Below are 27,815 nucleotides of genomic sequence, written 5' to 3'. Positions count from 1 at the left end.
GAAAAAGGTCCATGGCTTTGAACCACAATAATGCATCTGTTATCAACTCTTGGCCAAAATCAACACTATAATAATGCCCCAGACTACATACACGCCAAACATGTGCCCCTGTGGCTTCTTTCTGTTCCCAAAAATAACGAAAACCTTAAAGGGCCAGTGTTTTAAAAGCACAGGCAAGATTAACAACACATCGCTGAGAGAGCTAAAAAATGCCCCAAAGATAGTCCAGAAGTGTTTCGGTGACTGGACAAAACGATGGCGTAATGTGTATCTAATGATGACTGTTGTGAAGGTGATAACATTCATGTAGATGTATAAATAAAATTCTTTACAGAAAACATAAATTTCTATTACTTTTTGAACACACCTAGTGTAAGCATTCACACTGTTTTTCATCATTTTCCTGATGTGACCACATATCAAAAACTATTGTCATAGTAGATAATTTAGGCGAATTATATAAGAATTGTGACTCGTGCCAGTCTCTGAGAAACCTCTTCAAGAAAGTGTGTATACTTTTACGACAAGTCATAAAAACCAATAAGATTACTTTTGAGAGAATAAAACTTCATGAACGCTTTTGGCGCAAAGAAAAATTTCCATATAAGTGCTTCCATAGTGACAAGACGTCAGATAGAAGAATCCTATTGAGTCATTCGACGGCAAAATAAATTGAATTTTGAATTTAAGTGGCTGTTTTGACTCTCTAAAGATACTGATCACTACTCCTAAAATAACTGTGTTTTTCTTTCAATACACACAGTATTCATTTATAGTGTTTATGTTTCGACAGCGGGAGTGCACTAGCATCAAGCTAACAGTAGTTATAGTCATTTCCACGTAGACTTAGAAATCACTCTACACACACTGACGGAAATGGAAAGTGTTACACTACCCAACACCTGTTTGGTATTTATTATATTTTGTAGAGACACTCATCACATAATGGGTAATTAATGATTAAATTTCTATTTCATTTCGAACTGATGTCCATCGTCAACATGAGTGCGAGGTGTGAAACCCACAGGTACTAATCCGCTCTTGTATTCACTGCAGCCAGAAAGCAAACCGCCTCTGAGTACCATCGTCACCTTTTTGCCATGCCCAAAACACATGTAAATCCGCGAATATTGATAGATGGAGATTGGTATGAGAGTACGTCCTCCCGTTTTATCCCAGACATGCTCTGTGGGTGACAAAGGAGAAGGCTGGGCAGGACTGACTGGTACATTCCTCAAGAATCTAGTGGTGTGAACGGCAGTGTGGCGTCTTACACTATCCTGCTAGAATGTGTAATTTTGTGACCTGGTCATGAAGAGTATGACAACAGGATTCGCAGTTCTTGCCACATATCGGTGAGCTTTCAACCTCTTTTCACCAGTTACTAGATCAGTCCTTTTGTCACCGTGATTCCAGGAATTGGAGACAGAAGCGACCTGATTGGAGAAGCGATCGGACAATGGCTGTTTCCTGTAACGTTCGTTGTCTAGATACATGTTAGCGTTGACATGACAGTCGCAAACAGATGTTACACTCATTTCTGAACATGAAAAAATGCCACTATATGTCCCAGTTAACTCTGACATTGCAACACGCGGTGTATGTCGTATGTCATACGATGGCAGCGATGAAAGATGCATGGCAACTCGAGATCTCAACCCAGCTTCCAGTACTCTGTTCATGACGGTTCGTGGTAACACTCTGCCTGTTAACCTCTGCTCAGATATCAGCTCTTCTCATTCGTGCTTGCATCAGAGCCAGTCAAATAATCGTCCGATCTTCTCGTGATACAATCCATCTGGGAAGACCAGTGCCTGTTCATTTTGCCAGACCATCGTCCAAAGTCAATCTCATTACCACCTGAATTCGTTGGACCACAGCGATCTGTTGACATGATGTTCCCACGTCTCTCGTGCAAGTGCCAAAGAGTTGAGTCCGAAAGATGGTGACAGTCTACGGGTATATGTCCTCTGAGCACAGTGCTTTTGATCTCCACGTGAAAAATTCCAGTAACGTACGGCCAATACTGATCAAGTACTCATTCATTTTTCCTCTGTAGGAATGCCTTTTCTCTGTACAGAAAAGAAACGAGTAGAAGGACGAAAATTTAACCAACGTATCGCACAGGTCCTCCCCATGAACCATGGACCTAGCCGTTGGTGGGGAGGCTTACGTGCCTCAGTGATACAGATGGCTGTACCGTAAGTGCAACCACAACGGAGGGGTATCTGTTGAGAGGCCAGACAAACGTGTGGTTCCTGAAGAGGGGCAGCAGCCTTTTCAGTAGTTGCAGGGGCAACAGTCTGGATGATTGACTGATCTGGCCTTGTAACACTAATCAAAACGGCCTTGCTGTGCTGGTACTGCGAACGGCTGAAAGTAAGTGGAAACTACAGACGTAATTTTTCCCGAGGACACGCAGCTTTACCCTGGAGAGCTGCATCAAACCAGTCTCAGGACTGAAGACCACAACAACAACATCGCATAGGTACGGAAATAACGGAGTATGTTAGGTAGTGCTCGGTCAAGGTGTTTCTGATACGATACTTTCCATTTTCGCCGCTGTGTCAAGGGTGAAGGGGCTGCCTTCTCCCTTAACCTTCCTCAGTCTCTGATGCGTTTACCGACTGGGATAAGCCCCTTCGAGTAATCAGAGTGGCGCGTCAATTTGATTCTTACTTTTAATGCATGCGACATTGCGGAATTTCCAGACAGGAGAAGTGATGATGATGCCGGTACCGGCCAGCTACAACGACGTGACGCAGCTGAAGGAGGTGCGCGACCACGTGGGTCTGGTCTGGTACGACCGGCGGTTCTTCGTGCCGCGCTCCTGGCAGTCGCCCAACATCCGAGTGTGGCTGCGCTTCGGCAGCGTACACTACGTCGCCCAAGTGGTAAGTGCTGGCGCAGCTTTCTTCCACTAACAGTTGCAGCTTTCGACGCTGTGAAGTGCCTGAAGTCCCTTGCCCACTCCTCCTCCTGAATTCATTTGCCACCGATCGAGATTCTCCCACAGTTACAGCACTGGGTTAAAGAGAAGCGGGTTTCATATTCCTACCCACCCGTATTGTGGTTAGTCCAGATCGTTAAGACATAGATCACACATTTATTTACAGCCGATGTCCATTCCCAAACGTCGGGTAGTTAGCTAACAGTTCGTGTCGAATTATATCGACGTCGACAATGCTACGACTCTAGCTTCTCTTCTTTTCTGAGTGGTGTCTCGAGTCTTTTCGGATCTGCCGACTGTCACTTACCATTCTTCGCCTTTTCTTCATCCTCCTTATGCACTAGGCCAGACAACGTTTGATCTTGCCACAGGGATATAATATAGCACTTGTTTTGGATTACGTTCATCGCCTATCCTCTCTTGCGCATCCCTTTTCTGCACTTTGTCTTGATCTTAAAAAATGCACTGAAAATGACGACTCTCCAACATTCCGTGGATATCGGGGATTCTGTCGGAACCTGCCGGTCTCGGGGTAGCATTTGGCGGCGTCTGCTTTTTGGTTCGATGCGTTGTCATTAGCGACTGGAACCCCCTATGTACCAACATGGAAGCAATAGTGGGTAGAGTGAAAACGACTGTGGCAATCACCGTTTAAAATGTCTACCCCTTCTCCAGGTAGGCCACTTCCTTATGTTGAACTGTCTACGTTAATACAGCGACTCCCACACCCATTTCTCCTCCTTGGCGACCAGTGACCACCACCCACTGTCTGGCAGTGCCACTTCAAAGGGTAGGGGGTTTTCTAATTGACCAATTTACTACAGAATTCGAGTTGCATCTCCTCAATGATAGTTCCCATACCCACTTCAGTGCCACTCATGCCTCCTTTACTGCTGTCGATCTGATGATCTCCTCCCCAGCTCCCACGGCTTCCCTACATTGGCCATACCATGACGATCGTTATGACATTGATTCTATTGCTCCCCTGCTGCCGCCAGGCAGACAGGCTCCCACGTTGGGCATTCCGCAGAGCCAATTGGCCTTTATATGCGTCTGCTGTGCACTTTGACAACTCCCTCTCGAATTGCGGTAATGCGGTCGTGCAAGGCATCTCTACCACTACATGCTGCTGGCACTGCTGTCCCCCTATCCACAGGTCCCCCTCGGCGTCGACTGGTACCGTGGTGGACCAAGGATTACCAGTCGCTGTCCAGGACCGCCGACGGGCGCTGCAGCGATTTAAATGACACCCTTAACAGACTGACCTCCTCACTTTCAAGCGTCTCTGTGCTAAGGCTCGTTACCTTATTAAGTAGAGTAAATTGCTGGGAGAACTGTTTCCTCCATGGTGACGTATGCCTCCTCATCAAAGGTTTGGTCCAAGCTCCGTAGCCTTCTGGTCTGCTAGCGACAGTCAACTATCGAGGGCCTCATCCTCCAAGGGGCTCTGTGCACTGATCCATTGGTCCACGCAGAACTTCTCTCGACACACTTTGCTATGGCATCGACTACTTTTCTCTGGCAGAAACAACGAGTTGAACAGACCCCCTCTGCTTCCATCCGCGCCACACTGAACCCCATAATGAACCGTTCACTGAATGGGAATTCTAGCAGGCTCTTATCTCTTCACGTTCCACGCCCCCAGGCCCGGATTCCCTCCACAACCAGATGATCCAACACTTGGACGTTCCCCAGAGGAAACATCTCCTCAGGGTCTTCAACCGCATTTGGCTCACGGGTGATTTCCCATGGCAATGGCTATTTAGTTATCCTTAAGCCCAGGAAGAACCCAACGTCTCTCGACAGCTACCTCCGATTAGCCTCACGAATGTACTTCTTAAACTGCTAGAGAGGATGGTTAACTTCAGATTATGTTGGATACTCGAATCTTGGGGCCTTTTGTCCCACATCAGTGTGGTTTCCGAGAAAGACGGTCTCCAACTGACCATACGCTCAGATTGGAAACAGCAATCCGACATTTTACTAACCCCCGGCATTTTGTCTCAGTCGTCTTTAGCCGGCCGGGGTGGCCGAGCGTAGACGCTTCAGTCTGGATCCAAGCGACCGCTACGGTCGCAGGTTCGAATCCGGCCTCGGGCATGGGGGTGTGTGATGTCCTTAGATTAGTTAGGTTTAAGTAGTTCTGAGTTCTAGGGGACTGATGACCTCAAGTTAAGCCCCATAGTGCTCAAATCCATTTGAGTCGTCTTTGATCTACGTAAATAACATATACAACACGACTTGGCACGATAACATTTTAGTTACCCTCCATGACTGGGGTTTCCGTGTCCCCTTCCCACTTTTTTCCACGAGTTTTTATCTCGCCGGATCTTCCGGGTTCGAGTTTTGCACGAGTCAGCGTCTCTCGGATTCGGGAGAAAGGTATTCCATAGGATTGTATGGTAAGTGTCACACTTTCCCTCATAGCCACCAATGGGCTTGCAACCTCTGTTGGGCCTGTGTTCACCACGTCATCATACGTCAACGATTTTTGCATCCACTGCAGCTCCCACTCGATAGCACCTGCTGAGTGCCGGCTCCAAGGCCCCATCTGAGGGGCCTCCGCCATCTCCCATGGCTTACAGTTTTATTTCTCCAAAACGCGAGTTATGCTTTTTTGTCGACGACCCACAGTACTCCCCGATCAAGAACTTTATTTAAGCGACCAGTTCCTAAGTGTTGTACCACAGTCTCATTTCTTGGGCCTTATTTTTGGTAAAAAGCTGACGTGGCTGCCCAATATTCCCCACCTAAGACTGCATGCATGTGGAAGCTTAATGCTCTCCAGCTCCTAGCCCACACGTCTTGGGATGCTGACCATACCATTCTTCTCCATCTTCACCATGCTCTGGTCTTGTCCAGACTAGCTTATGGCAGTCAGGTTTATGGCTCAGCAGCTCCTTCCACTCTCCCAATACTTGAGCTTGTTCATCATTGCCGGGTGTGCATCTGGCTATTGGTACCTTTTGTCCCAGTCCTATTGACAGGCTCATTGCAGAAATGAGGACTCTTCCTCTACAAATACGGTTTCTTATACAATCGCCATTCGCCAATTCCCTGATCACCCCGTCTACCATGTCTTAGCAAACGAGGGATGTTTCCCTCCTGACAACCGCCCATGGATGGTGTTTCCGGTTGGCATGAATCTCACTTCCTTCTGTCGGGATCGCCATCTCCCCTCTCTGGAATGCACCCCGTGTATTTCCTCCCATATCCCACTTGGATGGTGTCTAGACCATGGATTAGGACCGACCTATTCCAGGGTTCTAAGGTCCCTGTCGAATCCATGGCCTTCTGGCGTCTTGTAAGTGCCATCCTTGCAAAGTTTCAGGGTGCCACCATCTTCTACACTGATGATGGTTCTAAGACAGTAGATAAGGTGGGATATGCTTTCACGTCTCCTACTGGCTTAACACACCATTTATTGCCGGGATCATGCAATGTGTTCACAGCAGAGCATCTAGCCATTCACAGAGCCCTCTATATTGATTCTCGGGCCTTCCTCCACAGGTGGGATGTGCTTTCACGTCTCCTACTGGCTTAGAACACCATTTATTGCCGGAATTATGCAATGTGTTCACAGTAGAGCATCTAGCCATTCACAGAGCCCTCTATTTTGATTCTCAGGCCTTCCTTCACAGTTTTAATTTATACTGACTCAACAAGCAGCCTGCAGGCTATCGACTAGTGCTACTTTCGTCACCTTTTGGTCTCTACTATCCATGATCTTCTCTCTGCCCTTGGCTGTGCTATCTGCTCCGTTGTCTTTCTCTGAGTCCCAAGTCATGTGGGCATCCCAGGGAATGACTTAGCTGACCGTTTGGCTAGAGAAGCAGATACTTACCCCCCATTCCCTTCCTTGATTCCAGCTGTAGATGTACGGATCTACGTCAAATCTCTCTTTGTCCAAAAGTGGAATGACATTTGGTACGCTACTGCTCACAGTAATGAATTCCGCCCAATCAAGGAGCTACCGCAGTTTGGCGCTCTTCCTTCCGTTCCTCTCTGAAGGAGTCCACTGTTTCATGCCGCCTATGCATTGGGCATACCACGCTCACCCATTGTTTCTTACTTCGTAACGAACCACCCCCAAAATGTGGTTCAGAAGCCAGACTGATGGTATCCCACATTGGTGAAATGTCCCCTTCTTTTGGCCCTTCGTGCTGCGTATAGTCTTCCAGGTTCCTTAATTTTAATATTAGTAATGACTCACGGATGGCTGAACTGGTCCTCAGTGGTTTTTATTTCCAGATCCAAGGTTTTGCTATACTCGTGGAGCTGGGGCAGGGTGGTTGGACCTCTCTTCATGTTCTCTCAGTCTGGAACTCTATGACCGCTCCCCCATGGAAAGAGCGCTCTTCTTTTCCAGTCTTTAGATTTGGTCTCACGTTTTATGCCTTTTAGGGTGTGTGTATTTTAACTTCGTTGTTTTATAATTTGACTCTTCTGACTGGATCCTTCCACCTTTAGTGGACTCTCATTTTTCTGTAAGTAACTTCGGAATCGCAGGACTGATAACCTCACCGTTTGGTCCCTTAAACTCTCTCAATCAATCAGTTAACCCACAACTCCAGAATATGGGGCAGTGAAAATGCAAACACAGACCCAAAGTTTGTACCTGTAGCAAACTGAAAGTGTTCTGCCCTTTCCTGTTTATAAAGAAAACTGTCATTCGTATTGTGAATCTGGATGTATTTGACAAACGTTTAAATCCGCAGAAAGATGACGATGACCGAAATGGGATGTTTTACTACAAGCAAGACGCTGCAGCACCTTATTTCCCCACGGAGGTTCGAGGTTTCCTCGATAATCGCTTCCCAGGTCGGTGTATTGGCCTTGAAGAGCCAATTGCAAGGCCACCTCTCTTCCAGACACGTACTACTGGATTTCTTTCTTTAGGGTTTCATTAAAGACATAGTGTTTGTTGCTCCCCTACCAAACAATTAACCGACCTGAAAAATCGAATCTACGCTGCAGCTGCCCGATTCGCTGCAACAAGTTGCAGAAGAAGTTGATTATCGGTGGCATGTTTGTCGCATCAGAAATGATAGTCACATAAAAACAAAATGCACTTGACACTTTCATGCAAAACTTGAGCTTGTTTGCTACAAGATGACAAATCTGCCCATTCTGTAAGTTATCTCAATAAATTTCTATGTCATTCCAGAGCTGAAAGTCCTTTTTTATTTACCTTGTACAGCGTTGGTTCTGTAGACAGGAGTCAATATCAGTGGAGTATACAGACCTTGCATGTCAGCCGCTACGTTTCATTGGGTCTCGAGTGAGGGTGAAATTATTCAGTCGTATTTTGGTGGCATTGGCAGTTGCTTCCAATTTGTAGACGGCAGTGCTCTTCTCCATCCGGTGTAGCTACGTGGCCACATCAAATAAGGCGAGCTGCGCTGTATTCAGTCTTCTTTAATATTTCCTGACTTTAAAACAGATTTGTTACTGGTCGTCTTGATAGTATTACCTTTTTTTTTAAATGATCGGTTGCGGTTCAACATCAAGCATCCTCAGAGCTGACTGTATCCGTTACATGAGTAGCATGTTCGGCTACCACCATAATATGTATTGTAAGTCACCGAACAAAATAAGGACATTGTCAATTTTTGCAGAATTCGCTTGAAAGATGTATCACAGATCCGTAAGTACATCTTGCCTGTTAGGTAAATGTTAATCGGAAGTCACTTCACATGAACGTCAATTACTGATGCGATGTTCCATGTAACTCCTATGCATTGTGTTACTTTAAACACAGAGGTGGTGATATTGACTCCCAGTTGTCCATGGTCGTGACGAAAATTATATGTCTAGAGTGACGCAACCTCATTACTGTACACCCACTACGGCAGCAACATGTAGAGGCGGGGTTTTCTCTAAGTTACTGCCGGCAATGTGACGATTTATCTAATGTACACAAGTAAAATTTAATGTTTCCAGGAGCTGAATTATGACTTTTTTAAAGAATGGAATTAAATGATGGAACTTGAGCGAATAGTAGCAGTATAACAGAGCAGCAAAGCAGTGCCCAGTCACGAGGAAAGTGATCCCACATTGTAGAGTGGGTATTAGGTTTTGACTGTATAATGAGAATGTATGTTGTATTCACGTATTCCTGATGGAGTTCAGACACTGAACTGTAACTACGCCGTGTTAATCTATGTAAGTGGGTGTACTTTAAGATTAAACACACATCTTCATGTTACGCTTCATGTACATTGTTTATAGCTTAATGTTTCGTTCGACAAGGCCAAACAAAAAATAATATGGAAGCCTCACAAACATCTCTCCTACTTTAACAGATTTAAACAGAGACGCAAGTCGGTTACAGTTCGTGTGTATATCCATGCACGTGAGGTCATTAATATATTTTCTGCAGTTGTAACTAACAGATAAGTTATTGTGAACCTATTCAGACACTCACAATGAACTCTACAGCCTAAAAAGTGGATATGGTTTTCGTTATAGAGAATCGGTGCGGTTGTATGCTGGAAGGTATCGCTATTCTGTCAAGCCGTTTGACATGTATTTGTAAACATAATTTAAAAAATTAGTAAGTTTTAAGTGCGAAGTACATGTTAGGCGCCAACAGCATTTCATGAGAGAAATGCCACTAAAATTTTAGCAATGGGAAGACAGAGACACATCATTAGGATGTAGATTGAATGTGCGTGTTGATTCATACAAAGAAGTGTTCTGTGAATACTTTATTCTAACACATTTCATCCTTTCCACATTTAGCTCCATCAACATTTTCATGGCAGATATTTTCAATATCAGTTATAGTTCTCTGAACAGTAATTATGTATAGTTGATGTTCCCGAGACATACTGAGTCTTGTCTGTTACCTATGATAATGGTGTAGGCTGAATCAATGAATTAAAATTTGTACTAGGGCGGGAATTCAAATATGGGTCTCCTGGTTACTAGACAGATGCCCTATCCGTTTCAATGGACAGCGGATCTGCTTAGTAAGCAGGAGACCGGGGTTCGAATCCAAGTGCTGGTACAAACTTTAATTCAATTGCGTCAGCCTGTGTCATTATCGTAGATAAAGGAATCTGAATAGCGTCTACGAAAATTTCTAAGTGATGCAGCGTTTCAGTACACTAATTTGTCTATGGATGAAAAATAATTCATAAATGGTGGGAAAATCTATCTTCTCAATAGTCTCTACGGGTCACTTGAAAACCTACGCTCGCTGAAAGAAGTGGATAAACATCGTCCCTGAGCTGTCAACGTGTGGTGTAGATTTTTCAAGAACCGTATCACTGGCCCCTATTTTACTATTGTGGCCCTGAATACCTACTGTGAAGGTAAAAATTAGGGAATTTGAGCCCACGCAGACTTACCAAAAATCCTCCTTCCCACGAATCATTGACGACTAGAACAGGAGGAGGAGGAGGAGGAGGAAGTGATACGCGAAGTACCCTCTGCCACACACCATATACGAAATTAGTTAGTACTGTATTGTCATCCAGTTCTGAACTGTCTCTAAAATTTCAGGTCTCTAGCTCATCACGAAGTTAATTTAAAATAAATGGCAAAATTTGTACCGAACAGACCGACATCCAAAAAAGTAACCTAATAAAAATGGGGTTAAATATTTTTTCGTGGGTGCTGTAATTCAGGGGTAACCGCTCGTAGATACAGTTACTCATACTGGATATATTCGTTTATTTGGTACCCTGCGTTAGCTGCCTCACTTTGTGTAGTCGCAACTAGTCACGTAATGATATATTTTACGTTACATTTGCTATGTACGTTCCATAAATTTTCTGCACTCCCTTACCAACTTGAGATAAACTCGGTAAGAACAGATGAGCTAGAAAAATGTCGAAGCGGCGCGGTAGATACATATATATTTTACAAAGTGTGTAATTAGTTGTGACACAATGACCTTACATTAATAAATAAATAAATAAACCGAAATTCGCCACTTATCTAGAAACTTTTTTCATGTGGCTAACAAATAGCTTTGAAATATTTCATTCTGAATGCTTAGAAAGGAAGATATTAGCTTTAACGTATAACAACAGCCTTTTTTCTACATCTACGTCCATACTCTGCAAGCCGGCATGTAATGGAGGGAACTTTGAGTATCTTTGTCACTAACCCCTCCCCGTCTCCTCTTCCAGTCGACAAAGGTTCACGGGAAGAACGACTGCTGGTAACCCATATGTGGACACACTGATCTTATCCTGATGTTCTCTTTGCGAGACATACGCAGCATGAAGCAAATATATCGGCTGACTGTTCTATGAACATAAGCTCTGGCAAGTTTAAGAGTAAACTATACCTTGATGCACCGCCTCTGTTGCAGCGCCTGCAAATGGAGTTGGCTGAGTATCCCCATGATGCTGCTCCCCTTAATAAATCACCATGTGAGGAAACGTGCAGATCTTCTTTGAATCTTCTGGATTTACCTCATCAATGCTATCCGGTGCGGATCCAAGTCGGTGGAGCACTGTTAAAGTATTGGTCATGTGAGGGTTCTGTAAGCCACCGCCTTTGTTGCTAGACTACGTTTCCCGAGGATTCTTCCAATGAATCTGGCTGACGTCTGCATCACCCGTGATTGGTCTTACGTGGTCGTTCCATTTTAGATGGCTCTGTAAGCATACTCCTAGATATTTCATAGTTGTGACTGTTTCCAGTAATTGTTAGGCAATTGTGTAATCACACTCCTACCGGGTGGTCATAATTAAAATGCAATTACTCACGGAGGTTCAAAATGGCTCTCAGCACTATGGGACTTAACATCTGAGGTCATCAGTCGCCTAGAACTTAGAACTACTTAAACATAACTAACCTAAGGACATCACACACATCCATGCCCGAGGTAGGATTCGAACCTGCGACCGTAGCGGTCGCTCGGGTCCAAACTGAAGCGCCTAGAACCGCTCGGCCACACCGGCCGGCCTCACGGAGGTCCAGTGTGGGCTGTAATTATCGTATGGTAACGAAACTTCGTAGATATCCTAATGTTTAATTCGGAAGTTATTTGCGCTGGAAAGAATTAGTTACAGCTTTGCCCTCCAGGAGCAAATTTGGCGCTGTGCATCTCGCCGACGTCTCCAATGCTCATACTGAACAAACTGTGCAAGCAGCAGTTAATAATGAGATCAACATTACCCCTTTATCACTTGTTTGACCTTTACTGCCTGCCTGCCTACGGTCATTAAATATGAAAACGTTTGCATGTCTTACTTGCATTTACAGCGCCAGATTTCCACCTGTTGGCCAAAAATGGGACTAATAAAAGCAAATTGGTTCCGCATTAGAATACATACCAAGCTTCGCTTACGATAATTACAGCCCAGAATGGGCCTCTGTGGGTAACTTCAGTTCAGTTATAACCATCCAGTACAGTAATGGGTCTTCCTGACTATTTATTCGCAGTGTTTTACATTTATGTAGAGGGTCAGCTGCCACTCGTTGCACCAAGCGATGATCCTCTGCACCACTTGTTACCAAAGCCTACATTATAGACGTTTGGGAAGCTAATGAGCCTTGTCGTTGAGAGCAGGGTGTGTGTCCGCAGTGGGTGAACGGCGAGCTGGCGATGGCCCACGAGATCGGCCACCTGCCGTTCCAGGCATCTGTGACGGGGCTGCTGAAGTTCGGCGCCAGCAACCGGCTGACCGTCGCCGTGGACAACACGCTGCTGCAGACCAGCGTGCCGCAGGGCTCCCTCCACCACGTAGACACGTGAGTACCGCGCCAGCCCGCGGCGCCGCCACGCTCCCTCTCTCGGGAAGCTCGCGACGGGCACAGCTGGTTGAATGACCATCGAGGCATCATGGAATGATCCTTACGGCACAGCAGTGACCGAGAAAGACTCGCATACCTATTCCAATGGTCGTAAGCATTTTGTTTAAACTTGTCAGGGTTCAAATAGCTCTGAGCATGTAAGTAGGCTGTTTAGGTGTAAGTAGGCTGTTTAGGTTTTTATGTTGGTAACACCACGTAGCGCTCTGTATGAAGATCACTGACTGTGCTGTGTGCAGTCTGTGGCTGGTCTGCATTGTTGGAATTTGCTATTGTAGTGTTGGGCAGTTGGCTGTTAACAGCGCGTAGCGTTGCGCAGTTGGAGGTAAGCCGCCGGCAGTGGTGGATGTGGGTAGAGAGATGGCGAAGTTTTGAGAGCGGATGATGTGGACTTGTGCCCATCAGAGACAGTCAATTTGTAAGACTGGATGTCATGAACTTATATATTTTATGACTTTTGAACACTATTAAGGTAAAAACATTGTTTGTTCTCTATCAAAATCTTTCATTTCCGAACTATGCCTATCAGTAGTTAGTGCCTTCAGTAGTTAGAATCTTTTATTTACCTGGCAGTATTGGCGCTCGCTGTATCGCAGTAGCTCGAGTAACGAAGAAAGGTATAGGTTATTGTTAGCCAGGGCCGTTCTTTTGTAGAGATTATTGAAAGTCAGATTGCGTGGCGCCAAAAATATTGTGTGTCAGTTTAAGCAGAGTCATTTATAATTTTTCTAAGGGGACGTTTCATGCACTATGGGACTTAACTTCTGAGCTCATCAGTCCCCTAGACTTAGAACTACTTAAACCTAACTAACCTAAGGACATCACACACATCCATGCCCGAGGCAGGATTCGAACCTGCATCCGTAGCGGTCGCGCGGTTCCAGAGTGTAGAGCCTAGAACCGCTCGGCCACCCTGGCCGGCACTTGTTAGGGAACGGTATCTGCATGCAGGAGGAAAACCCACGTGATAGTAGTGTCAGAGCAGGGTAGAATACTTCAGATAGAGTTAAATTTTACATGTTACTCAGAGGTTGGAAATGGACAATTGTGTAGCTACGGCCATAGAACGAAGGCAGAAAAAGCACTGCAGTAAGGTAGTCGCCATGTGATGTGCCATACTGTTATCAAGAAAGCGGAAGGCTAATGTTTTAAATTTTACTAATGCACAGACTGCATGAATAAACTTTAAATCTAAGAAGTCCCAAAAAAAAAAAATCAGTTAGTGTGAACTAAGAAAATGCCACAACTTAAATACCGAACTATTTTTCTTAAAATATTGTTTTTATTTTTTCTGTATAGTGAACGCTGGAAATTCATTCCTCTGATGTCGCTAGGTAGATGACATTATTGAAGCAATTTCTGGCTCACACCCTCGAAAAATCCTGACTCACGGAGACAAGTGCACTGGACCATAATCCCCGCAGCATAACTCAGTAGCACTTACCCGGCCAAAACCGCAGTGCTATCAACAACAGAGCACGTTCGCGTGCCGAGCAAATTTCTGCGCATTCCTCGCTGGTTATTTTCTGTCTTTTTATGGTCGTGGTTCCACAAAGGGGCAGATCCATATAACAGTTTTTTGAGAATTTTTGCTCGATTCGATGATGTCCCCTATCCTGGCCTGACTTTATTGTAACGCTATTTTCTTCGTCTTGTAGAACTGATCCGGCATATAGCAAGCTGTCACCTAATTAACAGCAGCTTGCCATAGATGCAAATAAATTTAAACAATGCTCGTGAGTAGGAGAACCGTTACTTTCAAATATCCCATCTGACATTCAGGGCTGAAATCTCACACATAGATAGGTACAACACTAAAAATTCATAAGAAGTGGGACGAAAACGTGAAGTCAAAGGAATAATGAATTAAGAGGGTCTGTCTTCTTGCAAGCGCAGGAACAGAGTTTAAAATTCCATTAAGATCAGTTGAGTGAGTTCTGAGATGCTGATCGTATTATATAAATCTCGTTTCTCTGCCCTTTTTAGTTTCCTCAGCTTAGTGAGGTTACAAAAGACGAATAATACTCCAGAATGTAACATACCAGTGTTTTAAGAGATATGCTTTTTCTTAGATATCTTTGACATCCTTTGCATTTTCTCAAAAACTGAAATTTACAACTTTCTTTCAGCACTGCAAGTCTAATTGTAAGTTTGGGAAGTAAGAGGGAAGCACTGTTAGAACTGGTACCTTGAGGACGTGTCACCCGCCGTGCCTGAATAGCTCAGCCGGTAAGAGCATGCCCGAGAAAGGCAAGGTTTCCTGTTGGTCCCGGACCAACACATAATTCGAATTTTTTGGGAAGTTTAGACACCAATATAACTTAGCCGCTGTATTTAACGACACTTTTAAATGCTATTTTCAACCCAAGATGTCTGTGAATGGTGAACAACAATTCATCAGTTAGCCATACAACATACGCGCTCTCCACATACTCACGCGTGGCGTAAAAGAATGTGTTCACTTGCTACAATAAAACCAGTCCCAAATACTGAAACGTGCTACAAACCAAGAACAGCACAACTCACTCTTCTGCCAAATGAAACACTTTTCTTTCTCTACGCTTCTCGAAAACAACGGTACGTATTACTATATTCACTGGAGCCAAAACGGAATTGATTGGACAATCTTTTGTCCTGGTCGACCTTCAGTACTATACTGTAGTTAAATATGCTACCATCATTGAATTATTACTCAGTTGTTTTCTGCTTTTTTTTCCTTTAATTCTTTTGTAACTTCCTAAGAGTTTCCATGGTTACTATTCTTTCTGCTTTATTTATTGTAATTATTCTTACTATCATTCGAGTCCTACGCCAATTAAGTAACTTTCCATTCGATGGTCTAGGTCCCGTACACCTATGGTGGAAGTAGTTTTCATCACCAGTATCTGGTGACAAGTGGAGGAGAGAGAAAAGCTAAATCATCCTGACAGCTACACCCTATAATAGGGTTAAATCTAAAACATCTCCTCAGTGTATCAGTATACCATGTTCCACTGCTGACGTAAATCAGTCTGTCAGATTCAGACGTAAGTTGGGCGGTCGATTGACGCTGTGCAGTGACAGAAGGCTGTGTACCAGCAGCGCTTTCATGCTCTCCATTCCTATATTTTCTGTAATCACCCGTGACAACGCAAACACACAACTATATTCCACCAGCGCTCACTATACGCATACTTTCTCAACATATTACGCTCCAGAGATAATTCAGTGGTTTTACCTAGATAATCAAATGTATATATGAAAATCGGTCGCAGCGTTCAGATTTTATCTAACACAAAAAGCAGAGGATACAAAGACGAATAACATGTAGTGAATGCAGTAATGAAATGTCACCGAAAACAATGTGAGGACCACTATCAACGTCAAGAACGGTAGTACACTCGGGAGAAAAGAGAAGGGAGATGTTTTTTATAATATTTCGTATAACTCTGTAACAAACATGGTACTAGCATGACGGAAGTAGACTAACGACAAGCAGATGTGGGTTCAAGCACGAAAGCACAACGCAAGCGTGTAACAGCATTTCAAGTGAGTAACGATACACATGATTTAAATTAGGTAAATCACTGATTATGAGCTCGCTACATTACTGACCATCTCCGGAGATGAGAAACTAAAAATAAAGAAATCCCAATGATTGGAAAAATCTAGATAAGCTCCTAGCTCTACTCGATTCCTAGGAAAGTCTCTGTTATAAGGTTCTACCGATTGCAACATGAAATGAACAGACATCTGATGGATAATGAGCAGCATTGCGAAACGATGCTCATACGGTGTAGTACTTAGTTTTACTCAGGAAGAAGATATTCAATACAATCCATCGAGAACCGTTGTCACAAATACCAGATGTTTTCACAAAACTTTTAATTAATTTAAACAGTCTACATCTCAAGCGAAGATGCTCCATAGCGCCTCAGTACAGTAGCACCTGTTCCGTAAACAGGTCCTACAATGACGCTTTCTGCCACCTTCTTCCATTTTCATTTGGTATGGCCTTCTTCGTATGTAATTGCACATCATATGGGAGAGAAATCTAAACATATCGACTTTTTGCGGAGGACTTCATTCTACTTAGTGAGTGGCAGAGATTGTTGAAAGAAATAAATGACAATTCGAATATCCATGAAAGATCGGTTTTTGTGTTAACTTGAAAATAAGTCTCTGATGGTAATTGGACATACCCTCGATAATACCATGCCAGGTCACAAATGGAAGTCGAACAAGATGCCGTCTGCGATATTTCAATCCAAGTGCCTACTCCCGTTTCATTCAATAACAAAAAAAGTTCATAGGGACTATTGCCATTACCACAGCGATGAACAGTTGTGAAACTGCAAACATTTGACTTTCTAGCAATACTGTCTCAGGATGATCAGTGACTTTTCATACCAATACCATGTAACAAATTATGAGGTACTGTGTAGATATACCTCCAAATAATTCTATAAAAAAGTCATGGTTCTACGGACAGAGATGGCTCATGACATCCTGCTCATACATGATCATGAGTATAAGGTGTTGCCTGGTGGACATCAGTCAAAAAGGTACAGATGCAAAACACCTGATGCAAAAATCTTGGAGATGACCTCAAAGACGATCCTCAGAATGATAACATCTCCAGAGCTGAAGATAATAGGAAAAGATACGTCGATTTATAGCCCAGTTTGTTGTTGAGACAAGTGGTGCTGATTATGGTAGCGATAACGGATATACGCGGAAATCATTCACTGCTCACTCTGCTCTTCGCAGGACGAAATGGTGGACGTCGGCAATGTCCCGCTCAAAATATAGATCTGTTGTCTTGCACGACTACGAGAGGGACACTTACGATTGCGAAAGAGCCGACAGTGGGGAGAAGGGGCTGGAGGTGGCAATGCGCAGGTGTAACAATACAGATAATAGAAATTGATATCGAATGTTATGTTAGACGCCACGATACAAACTCAAGTGCATTTCACGCCACTAAAATTAAGACATCGAGATCCCATCTCCACCTGAAGATCACACACTAATCAGCCAGAATATCATGACCACCTATCAATAGGTGTCCGCCTTTGGCACAGATAAAAACAGTAACGCATCGTGGCATGGAAGTAATAAGGCGCTGGTGAGTCGTTGGAGGGAGCTGGCACCACGTCTGCACACACAAATCACATAATTCTCGTAAATTCCGGGGAAAGGGGGGGGGGGTGGCCATGAGCTCTGAAGCCACGTTCATTCACATCCAAGAAGCGTTCAGATGTGGCGAGCTGTGGGCGCCAGCACATCAACTGGAACTCGCCACTGTGTTCCTCGAACCTCTCCATCACACCCCAGGCCTTGTGACATGGCGCATTATCTTGATGGAAAATGCCACTTCGTCGGGAAACATGAGCGTCATGAAGGAGAGTACGTGATCTGCAACCAATTTACGATAATACTTGGCCGTTATGGTGCCTTGCACGGCCTCCACTAGACCGATTGATGCCCACGTGAACATTCTCCAGAGCATAATAAAGCCACCGTCAGCTTGTCTCCACCCCGCAGTACAGATGTCAAGGGCCGGCCACTGTGACCGAGTGCTTCTAGGCACTTCAGTCCGGAACCGCGCTGCTGCTACGGTCGCAGGTTCGAATCCTGCCTCGGGCAGGAATGTGTGTGATGTCCTTACGTTAGTTAAGTTTTAGTAGTTCTAAATCTATCATATGTTAAGTCCCATAGTGCTTAGAGCCATTTGAACCATTTTTGACAGGTATCAAGGGGTTATTCCCAGGAAAGACGGTGTATTCGCGCAGTCGCATAGGTATGACGAGGAAGGTATCGGGATCCATCAGATGTAACGCTCTGCCGCTGCACCGACGTCCAGTGCCGATGGTCACGTGCCCATTTCAGTCGTAATTGCCGATGTTGTGGTGTTAACATTGGCACATGCATGGGTCGTCGGCTGCGGAGGCCCATCTTTAGGAGTATTGGCTGCGCTGTGTGTTCGGTCACACTTGTACTCTGCCCAGCATTAAAGTCTGATGTTAGTTCCGCCACAGTTCGCCCCCTGTCCTACTCTACCAGTCTGACGAGCCTATGATGTCTGCCACCTATGAGGGGTAGCCGCCCAACCCCACGAGTTCTGATCTTGGTTTCACCTTGGCTTCACCACATGTTGAAGGCACTAAACACAGCACCATCGAACAACAGACAAGTAGTGCAGTTTTCAAAATACTCGTGCCGAACATCCGGGCCATCACAATCGGCCCTCGGTCACCCTCAGATAGATCGAGTGCCTTCCCCATTCTACACACGTAGAAAACGCTGACTGATGCTACATACACCGTGTGAGTGTCTGAATAGCAGTCATTTCTCGCCAGGTGACGCTGCTATCGCCTCGACGGGTTTATATCGATAGCGGGTCGGTTGTCATAATGTTCTGGTTGATCAGAGTACATGTGCGTGCGAGCAGCTTAAAATTGTCAAAGTATTTTGTTAGAAGCTGTAATGTAATTTCTGATTTTTTACAGCAGGATATGCAGCATAGCGTTGTCCTTTCCTATACATTTGTTTCATAAATCTCACGCCTGACACTCAGTGAGTTTTGAGGTGCTCTTCCTGTGCGCGTTGCAGCGCCAACGGCACGCGGGAGTACCAGTCGTACTCGTTCGACTTCTTCAACTACGCGGGCATCCATCGGCCCGTCCTGCTCTACACGACGCCCTCCGTCTTCATAGACGATCTCAACGTCGCCACGGACTACTCGCTCGACGGGACCGGTAAGTGCGCAACGTACACCAGCACAGCAAACTCAACTGTAAACGCATTCTCGACTAGGCACCACCATTTTACGTTGTCGTTAATGGTACTGATGCATATACAATGCAGAAAATCGAACATTGCTAACTAATGATGCAAATGTACAGAGAAATCGTTTGTTGATCCGTGCAAGGAGAAAGTCCAGTCGGACTGGCGAAAACACTTGTTGCAATTGTCATGAATCGTTTTAATTGTGTGTTGTGCTTTTTGTTAAAATAGTGGAATAAACAGTATTTTTATGTTGGTTTCATCTCAAATGATGCTCAAGGTAAGCTTCGGATGTTCGTGGTGTCCCTAACTCGACTGAAGCGAATGCTTACATGGTTCTACGTTCCCATCCTTGTCTTATCAAAGCTAATTCTCAATGTCTGTTGACAATTATGTGTTGGACGGGTATTAATAAAATGCTCTCTCCTTTTGTGTACAGTTCCTTGTCTAAAACCCTAAAACCTGTCCTTCATCTGTGGGGCACACGCCTGTTCATGCAGCTTGTCAGTGTCCGACGATATTAATCTGATCGGAAATTTCATTTAATCGCACACTCCGCTGCAGAACGAAAATTTCATTCTGGAAACATCCCCCCCCCCCCCCCCCCCAAGCTATGGCTAAGCCATGTGTCCCCAATATTCTTTCTTCCAAGACTGCTAGTCTCGCAAGTTTCGCAGGAGAGCTTCTGCAGAGTCTGGAAAGTAGGAACGAGGTACTGGCGACAGTAAAGCTTGGGCTGTTCAATAGCAGAGTACTTGCCCGCGAGAGGGATGGGTCCCGAGTTAGAGTTTCGGTCCGGCACAAAGTTTTAATCTGGTAGAATGCATCAGTAGAAGTACGTTCTGCAATATTCGATGTTGTTTGCATGTAACAGTTCACCGTGTCAGGGATGAGTTTCTTCGATTTTGTGACTTCTCTGATTAAAAAACGGAAGATGAAACTGCTGCGTGTGATACGAGCAGATATGACACCCATAAGCTTGGTTCTCACGAATATTTAGCTGCGACCGAATCCTTAACAACGCTTTCGTAAAATCGGTTGTCAAAACAAACACCGAACCGCTCAGCGATCAAGGAACATTATTTGACCGATTTCCCATTTCAGATAAACGCCAGCGAACACCATTGTAGCGTACTCATTTTAGATGCTCGTATTCCGGCCAAGGCGAAGGCAACTGCATCCTCTACATCCCCAGTTGAATCGTACTAAAGCGCCACCATGAAATCAAAGTTGAGCGGTGCGGTGCCCATCACGGCACGGTAATAAAAATGGTTCAAATGGTTCAAACGGCTCTGAGCACTATGGGACTCAACTACTGTGGTCATCAATCCTCTAGAACTTAGAACAACTTAAACCTAACTAACCTAATGACATCACACACATCCATACCCGAGGCAGGATTCGAACCTGCGACGGTAGCGGTTTCGCGGTTCCAGACTGTAGCGCCTAGAACCGCACGGCCACTCTGGCCGGCAATAAAAATGTGTCTTGAAGTTGAGGAGTGCGCTTAGTAACATTCCAAAAATTATAGACGGCGTTGTTATTCTCTCAAGGCAAAATTTAACACAATCCAGAAAGGAGAGTATAATTCCTGAAGAGGTGTCAGAAGGTTTATAGAATAAGATGAATCGTTATCACGTTCGCTGTGTTGCCGTCAGAGCGACACGGCCATCTTTCTTTTAACTCGTAAACTCTCCTCCCCCAGTTGCTTAAATAATAGAACCAGTTGTTTAAATAATCGAACTCCCGTGTATAAAACAGTTCCAATCGTCTAAGTTGCAAATGAGTTAATGTGTTAAATATTTCGTTAAGCATGCAAATGAGATAAAGTTTAGAAAAAGTTTGGGACCATGTGTTAAGGTTTATTGGAAGTCAATATCAAGCACTGGATGCACAGAGTCCGGGTAATTTGCGCGCTCTGAGTTCAAGTGGCTCAAAGCGCGAACACAAAAAAAAAAATGGTTCAAATGGCTCTGAGCACTATGTGACTTAACCTCTATGGTCATCAGTCCCCTAGAACTTAGAACTACTTAAACCTAACTAACCTAAGGACAGTACACAACACCCAGCCATCACGAGGCAGAGAAAATCCCTGACCCCGCCGGGAATCGAACCCGCGAACCCGGGCGCGGGAAGCGAGAACGCTACCGCACGCGCAAACACAATTTCTAACCATAATGCTCGTGTTACCATGTTGAACCTTGAACATAAGATTATAGCTATTAATGAGTAGATTATGCAGAATTTTAAATTGGTCAGTTGTTACACGAACATTCAAAATCACATTTCTGTTGCCGTTGGAAGCCGTCACATAAGCAACGTGCAACAGGGTCTGTGGCGCATTAATGGGGCTAGCAGTTAAGTAATATAAGTTAGTGTACTGAAGTCACATACTGCGTAAAACATTTTGGTGCCCAAACCGGTTTCGAAGCATCGCTTATTTTTATTACGCCATGGGATGGTTAATGGCAAAAGGCAGCTTCAAACTATGCCAAGCTCCTTTTAGTAGAGTCCACTGATCGGAATCTCGCGCTTACGACCATGACCTTAGGCCATGACGCTTTCCAAGAGCATGGTCTAGTGAAATGACTGGTAAGTTGAAACAAGTTTAAGCAATAAAGTACACTCCTAGAAATGGAAAAAAGAACACATTGACACCGGTGTGTCAGACCCACCATACTTGCTCCGGACACTGCGAGAGGGCTGTACAAGCAATGATCACACGCACGGCACAGCGGACACACCAGGAACCGCGGTGTTGGCCGTCGAATGGCGCTAGCTGCGCAGCATTTGTGCACCGCCGCCGTCAGTGTCAGCCAGTTTGCCGTGGCATACGGAGCTCCATCGCAGTCTTTAACACTGGTAGCATGCCGCGACAGCGTGGACGTGAACCGTATGTGCAGTTGACGCACTTTGAGCGAGGGCGTATAGTGGGCATGCGGGAGGCCGGGTGGACGTAACGCCTAATTGCTCAACACGTGGGGCGTGAGATCTCCACAGTACATCGATGTTGTCGCCAGTGGTCGGCGGAAGGTGCACGTGCCCGTCGACCTGGGACCGGACCGCAGCGACGCACGGATGCACACCAAGACCGTAGGATCCTACGCAGTGCCGTAGGGGACCGCACCGCCACTTCCCAGCAAACTAGGGACACTGTTGCTCCTGGGGTATCGACGAGGACCATTCGCAACCGTCTCCATGAAGCTGGGCTACGGTCCCGCACACCGTTAGGCCGTCTTCCGCTCACGCCCCAACATCGTGCAGCCCGCCTTCAGTGGTGTCGCGACAGGCGCGAATGGAGGGACGAATGGAGACGTGTCGTCTTCAGCGATGAGAGTCGCTTCTGCCTTGGTGCCAATGATAGTCGTATGCGTGTTTGGCGCCGTGCAGATGAGCGCCACAATCAGGACTGCATACGACCGAGGCATACAGGGCCAACACCCGGCATCATGGTGTGGGGAGCGATCTCCTACACTGGCCGTACACCTCTGGTGATCGTCGAGGGGACACTGAATAGTGCACGGTACATCCAAACCGTCATCGAACCCATCGTTCTACCATTCCTAGACCGGCAAGGGAACTTGCTGTTCCAACAGGACAATGCACGTCCGCATGTATCCCGTGCCACCCAACGTGCTCTAGAAGGTGTAAGTCAACTACCCTGGCCAGCAAGATCTCCGGATCTGTCCCCCATTGAGCATGTTTGGGACTGGATGAAGCGTCGTCTCACGCGGTCTGCACGTCCAGCACGAACGCTGGTCCAACTGAGGCGCCAGGTGGAAATGGCATGGCAAGCCGTTCCACAGGACTACATCCAGCATCTCTACGATCGTCTCCATGGGAGAATAGCAGCCTGCATTGCTGCGAAAGGTGGATATACACTGTACTAGTGCCGACATTGTGCATGCTCTGTTGCCTGTGTCTATGTGCCTGTGGTTCTGTCAGTGTGATCATGTGATGTATCTGACCCCAGGAATGTGTCAATAAAGTTTCCCCTTCCTGGGACAATGAATTCACGGTGTTCTTATTTCAATTTCCAGGAGTGTATTTTGAGCATTTGATTGCAATTCTCTCGACTGTTCAAGGCAAAGTTTAATCACAAAACATTGTGCATAATACGGTCCAAACAAGTACTCGTAAATATAGTTTGGTCTATAAGTTCCTTGCGTCTTCCCACGAGTTTAGTAAACACAACAGATACACATTCCATTGTCAATCTTCATAAATAATATATTCTCCTTCACTGTTTACAACAGTCTGCCAACACTGGTGTTACTTGTATATTCCGCGACTGTAGGCATCACGTAGTTTGCAGCCGAAGAACTCGTCCACCCATGTTCGGAGCGCATTTTCATCCGGAGAGGAGGTTCCTTGAGGGTTGATAGACAGAGAGCGGAAAAACTGAAAATCTGAGGACGTGAGATCAGATGAATAAGATGACTTAGGAATGACTTCCCAACCTAACTTCTGCGAAGTGTTATTTGTCAGTCTAGCAGAATTCGCGCGGGCGTTATCGAAGGGAAGCATCACTTCACCCAGTGTTCTTGGTCGTTGTCCCTGGACATCGTTTACAGGCCGCCTCAGTTGTTGACAGCAGTGGTGGTTACAGCTCGGGGAATGAATTCGTAGTACACTATACAGTCGCTGTTCCAGTAGATGCGTAACATTTTCTTTTATGGATGGGTGCAGATCTTTGTACGGGGAGTTACTGCCTTGTTTGGGCTCAAGCATTCCCTTCTTTTCGTTATGTTAGCTTAAAGAAACCATTTCTCGTCACCGCGAACGATACGGGATAGGAATGGTTGGCGTTGTTCAGGAGCCAATTGATGACGAGCAAGTAGAAATGCACATATGGCCACCCTCTGATTTTTTTTGATTTTGACCTAGAGCTTGTGGTGCCCATACACATGATTTCTGAACCTTCCCTATTGCATGGAAACGTCGGACGATAGTGGAATGATAACAGTTGATCACATCTGCCAGTTTTCGAATACATTATCGTGGATAAATGTGGATTAATCTGATTAAACATCAACAACACCGACGGTCTTCCTGAACGTGGAGAGTCAATGATGTCAAAATGATCCTCATTAAAACGAGAAAACCATTTCCTTGCAGTGCTCTGTCTAATGTAATTAACTCCACAAAAGACGAAAATGTTTATGGCTGTATCCTCTGCTCTCAACCGTCTATTGAACACAAACAGTAGAATGTCGGAAATGTTCCGATTTCTCCACTTGGTATTCCATTTTCTAGTGTGCACGGCTCCACTCATTGCCTCCAAATAATAATATGTGGGCACAAACACCAAAATAAATAAATAACTAACTAAATAAATAAATAAAAATCGATGAATAAACTCATAACAACAGGAATACCAACATGCAAAACAAAACCGATACGAACGTACGCACCAACCCAATAGGTAGACTCCGGAAAGGAGATAATCATTCAGAAAGAGAAACAAAATCAAACACTTGTTTCCCACAACATTTTAGTTAATGGATTTTGTCGCTATCTCTAAATCTAATACATACTTGACATGATGCAAGAGCTCTATTGTGTGTCCATTCCATCTCCGAGAACGGGTTGTACGTAAATTTGGACAGGCGTTTGGTGGAAGCTCGCAGGATACAGTTCTCTCAACAATACATCCCAGACGATCTGTATGCCTGAGAGACCGCGTTGGCCCAGTATGTTCGTCGAACTGCGAGCAACTGAGCCATCCAGATAACCAGTGATGGTAGTCTCTCTCTCTCTCTCTCTCTCTCTCTCTCTCTCTCTCTCTCTCTCTCTCTCTCTCTCTCTCACGCACACACACACACACAGACACACAGACAGACAGAGAGAGAGAGAGAGAGAGAGAGAGAGAGAGAGAGAGAGAGAGAGAGAGAGAGAGAGAGACCTGATTTAAGGCCAGGATGAGGGATGCAAGAGTATACAACGTGAATCCATAATTAGCAGCGAAAATTGATACGGATGAAAGTATACGGCACTAGAAGAAAAAAGTTCAAATGCGTAACTGCGAGTCACCACTGACTTCGGTTCAAATATTGCTTCAATGAGTATAAACGTATTTTAAATATTAACTTCTCGATTAAGTTCCTATCTAATTAGGTTCAAATTTCACCCAAGGCCTACCTTATCTTCCACAAATTTCCGGAAAATGGCAGATGCATTATGGGGCACCACGTGAATCTTTACTGCTCGTAAAGTGTTATTCTATCTTTTATAGGTGAAATTCATTGTGCGTAGATGATTGGGTCGCGTACTGTTCCCTCCAGAACGGAAGCGTGCAGTTCTTATTCAGTCCCCTTGGGTAACCTATGAGCTACAGCTTGTGGGTAGCAGACGTCAGCTGAAGCTGTTGACCTCGGCCGATCTCGAGGCACATCATCTTCTCTCACGGTAGTGGTTGAATGTTAGGATGGCGTGGTGTCGGTGTACTCGGCGGACAACAACCCGTGCTGACAGCCTTGACTCCCGCAGAGTGACAATGCGCCCACTGTCTAACCTTGAAATCACCCTAGAACCCATATCGGCAGGCTGAACACCGTACTCAAGTCGTATTGTTCAGTCACCGCGTTTTATGGGCTGTAAGACCCTACTGGTTATAAGACGCACCTTAATTTTTAAGAATTTAAAAATTTTTCCCTCTTTTATTATTAATTTTCAAAGCCAGACTAAAAAAGATTCTTAGTTTACAAACCGAACCGACCTTTAAAATCTCTGAAAATCGTCATATGAACCACCTCCTCCTCCTATTCATCGTCATCATTTTTGTATGGAAGATGGTCTTCACTGCCATCGAGAGTGTTACTTATTCCGCATTTCTTGAGATATTTAACAGTAATGACACACTTGTTACAGCGTAGTTTATTTTAAAGCTCCCTTCGGCGCGAATTCGTGTTGGGTTTCATCCATTTGTTCCATTCCTCTCTCACATATACTTCAAATTATGTATTTATTTACTTATTTATTTATCGAGACATTAAGAGGTTGCAAATGTGAAGTATGTTCAAAATGATCAAATGTGAATGGATTCCTAAGGGACCAAACAGCTGAGGTCATCGGTCCCTAGACTTACACGCTAATTAAACTAACTTCTGCTAAGAACACCACACACACCCACGCCCGAGGGAGTCCTCGAACCTCCGGCGGGAGAGGCCGCCTCTAACCGGGCGGCCACTCCGCGTGCTTCTGAAATAAGCCTTCCCGGAATAACAGCAAGTTCTGTATTTCACTGTCTGTTTCTCTTTCACAGAATTTTTCAAATGATTACTAAACCGATCTAGCACGAGAAGAGAGCGCCTCTTCAATGAAACACCTTTCCTTCTGTTCCACACTATGTTAATCCATAATTATGTAGCAGCCTCGTTCATCCACCCCTTGCGATGTACGTGAACACTGTCACCTGGCGGTACTTCAGAAGGCTTTGGTATTGTTTCGCGCTTGAAAATGATTATTGGATTAAGTTTAGTACCGTCAGCACAGCGTGAAAGGACAAAAGCGTAGAGCATTTTTTCATATCCACTTGTTTTTATAGTTATTTTTGGCACCTTCTGTGGCAACAGTTGTGTTACTCGGCACATCAAATGTCAGAGCAGTTTCGTCCTTATTCGCTATTTGACGTCGTTCCGCAATGGTTTTCTTTTGATATTGAATAATAAATAGGCGGAAAGATATTTTTTCTTCATACTCTTGCGGCATTTTCTGAGGTATTTTCGTTTTGGTTCGCGTGCTCAGTCCATGACGCTTCATAAACCTGTTGCACCAACCAACTCCACCCTTAAGGTCTGTTACGTTCCATATAAACGTGTCTGAATCATTCTTGTATTAAATCCAATGCCATTTCGACGATGTCCTTGAATCCATTTCAGTAGTCATCTACTAGTTTTGGTCATTGTACATTCAGTCCTCGCTTTGCCAATTTAGTCGTCTTAATTTTTTCCCGTTCTTTACTGGCTTGCCGACCTGGAATAATTTTTTCTATTGGTAGAAGGCCGATATGCCACTCAGTTGCTCTGTTTCCATTTTCTTCTGAATGTGCTATTAGTCTCAATTTACAGCCCACAGCATATGGATACCTTTTATTTTTTTCCTTTACGAAACCAAGTACCAGCAAAAATATTGTGCTGCTACCGATAACACAAACCACTTTCAGTTCACGTTCACTGGCAACGTAGACTGCAATAACGCACCATAGGCTGGACACCTCGATTGTGGTGGCGGGGCCTGAAGGCAACAGTGTTAGAGAGCTTGTGGATCCCCGCAACTTGTGTTCGTCGCATCGGTGCACTGCTGCTTCCAGTTGAACCCAATA

At 44.9% G+C, this 27,815-nt stretch overlaps 1 protein-coding gene across 5 annotated transcripts in view; it reads left to right on the top strand.

Moving 5' to 3' along the window:
* The window catches only part of LOC126272419 (beta-glucuronidase-like), a 467,982-nt gene that overhangs the window by 388,183 nt on the left and 51,984 nt on the right, over positions 1–27,815 (top strand). For all 5 annotated transcript variants that reach the window (XM_049975263.1, XM_049975282.1, XM_049975302.1 and 2 more), the window contains 3 exons: positions 2,712–2,894; positions 12,498–12,664; positions 19,319–19,464. In XM_049975263.1, coding sequence (XP_049831220.1) covers positions 2,712–2,894; positions 12,498–12,664; positions 19,319–19,464 — 496 coding nt within the window. The remainder of the gene's footprint in view (positions 1–2,711; positions 2,895–12,497; positions 12,665–19,318; positions 19,465–27,815) is intronic.

Source organism: Schistocerca gregaria, chromosome 1, assembly GCF_023897955.1.
Source record: "Schistocerca gregaria isolate iqSchGreg1 chromosome 1, iqSchGreg1.2, whole genome shotgun sequence".
Lineage (NCBI taxonomy): Eukaryota > Metazoa > Arthropoda > Insecta > Orthoptera > Acrididae > Schistocerca > Schistocerca gregaria.
Note: the sequence above shows the minus strand (reverse complement) of the source record. Positions and strands in the feature narration are given on the sequence as shown.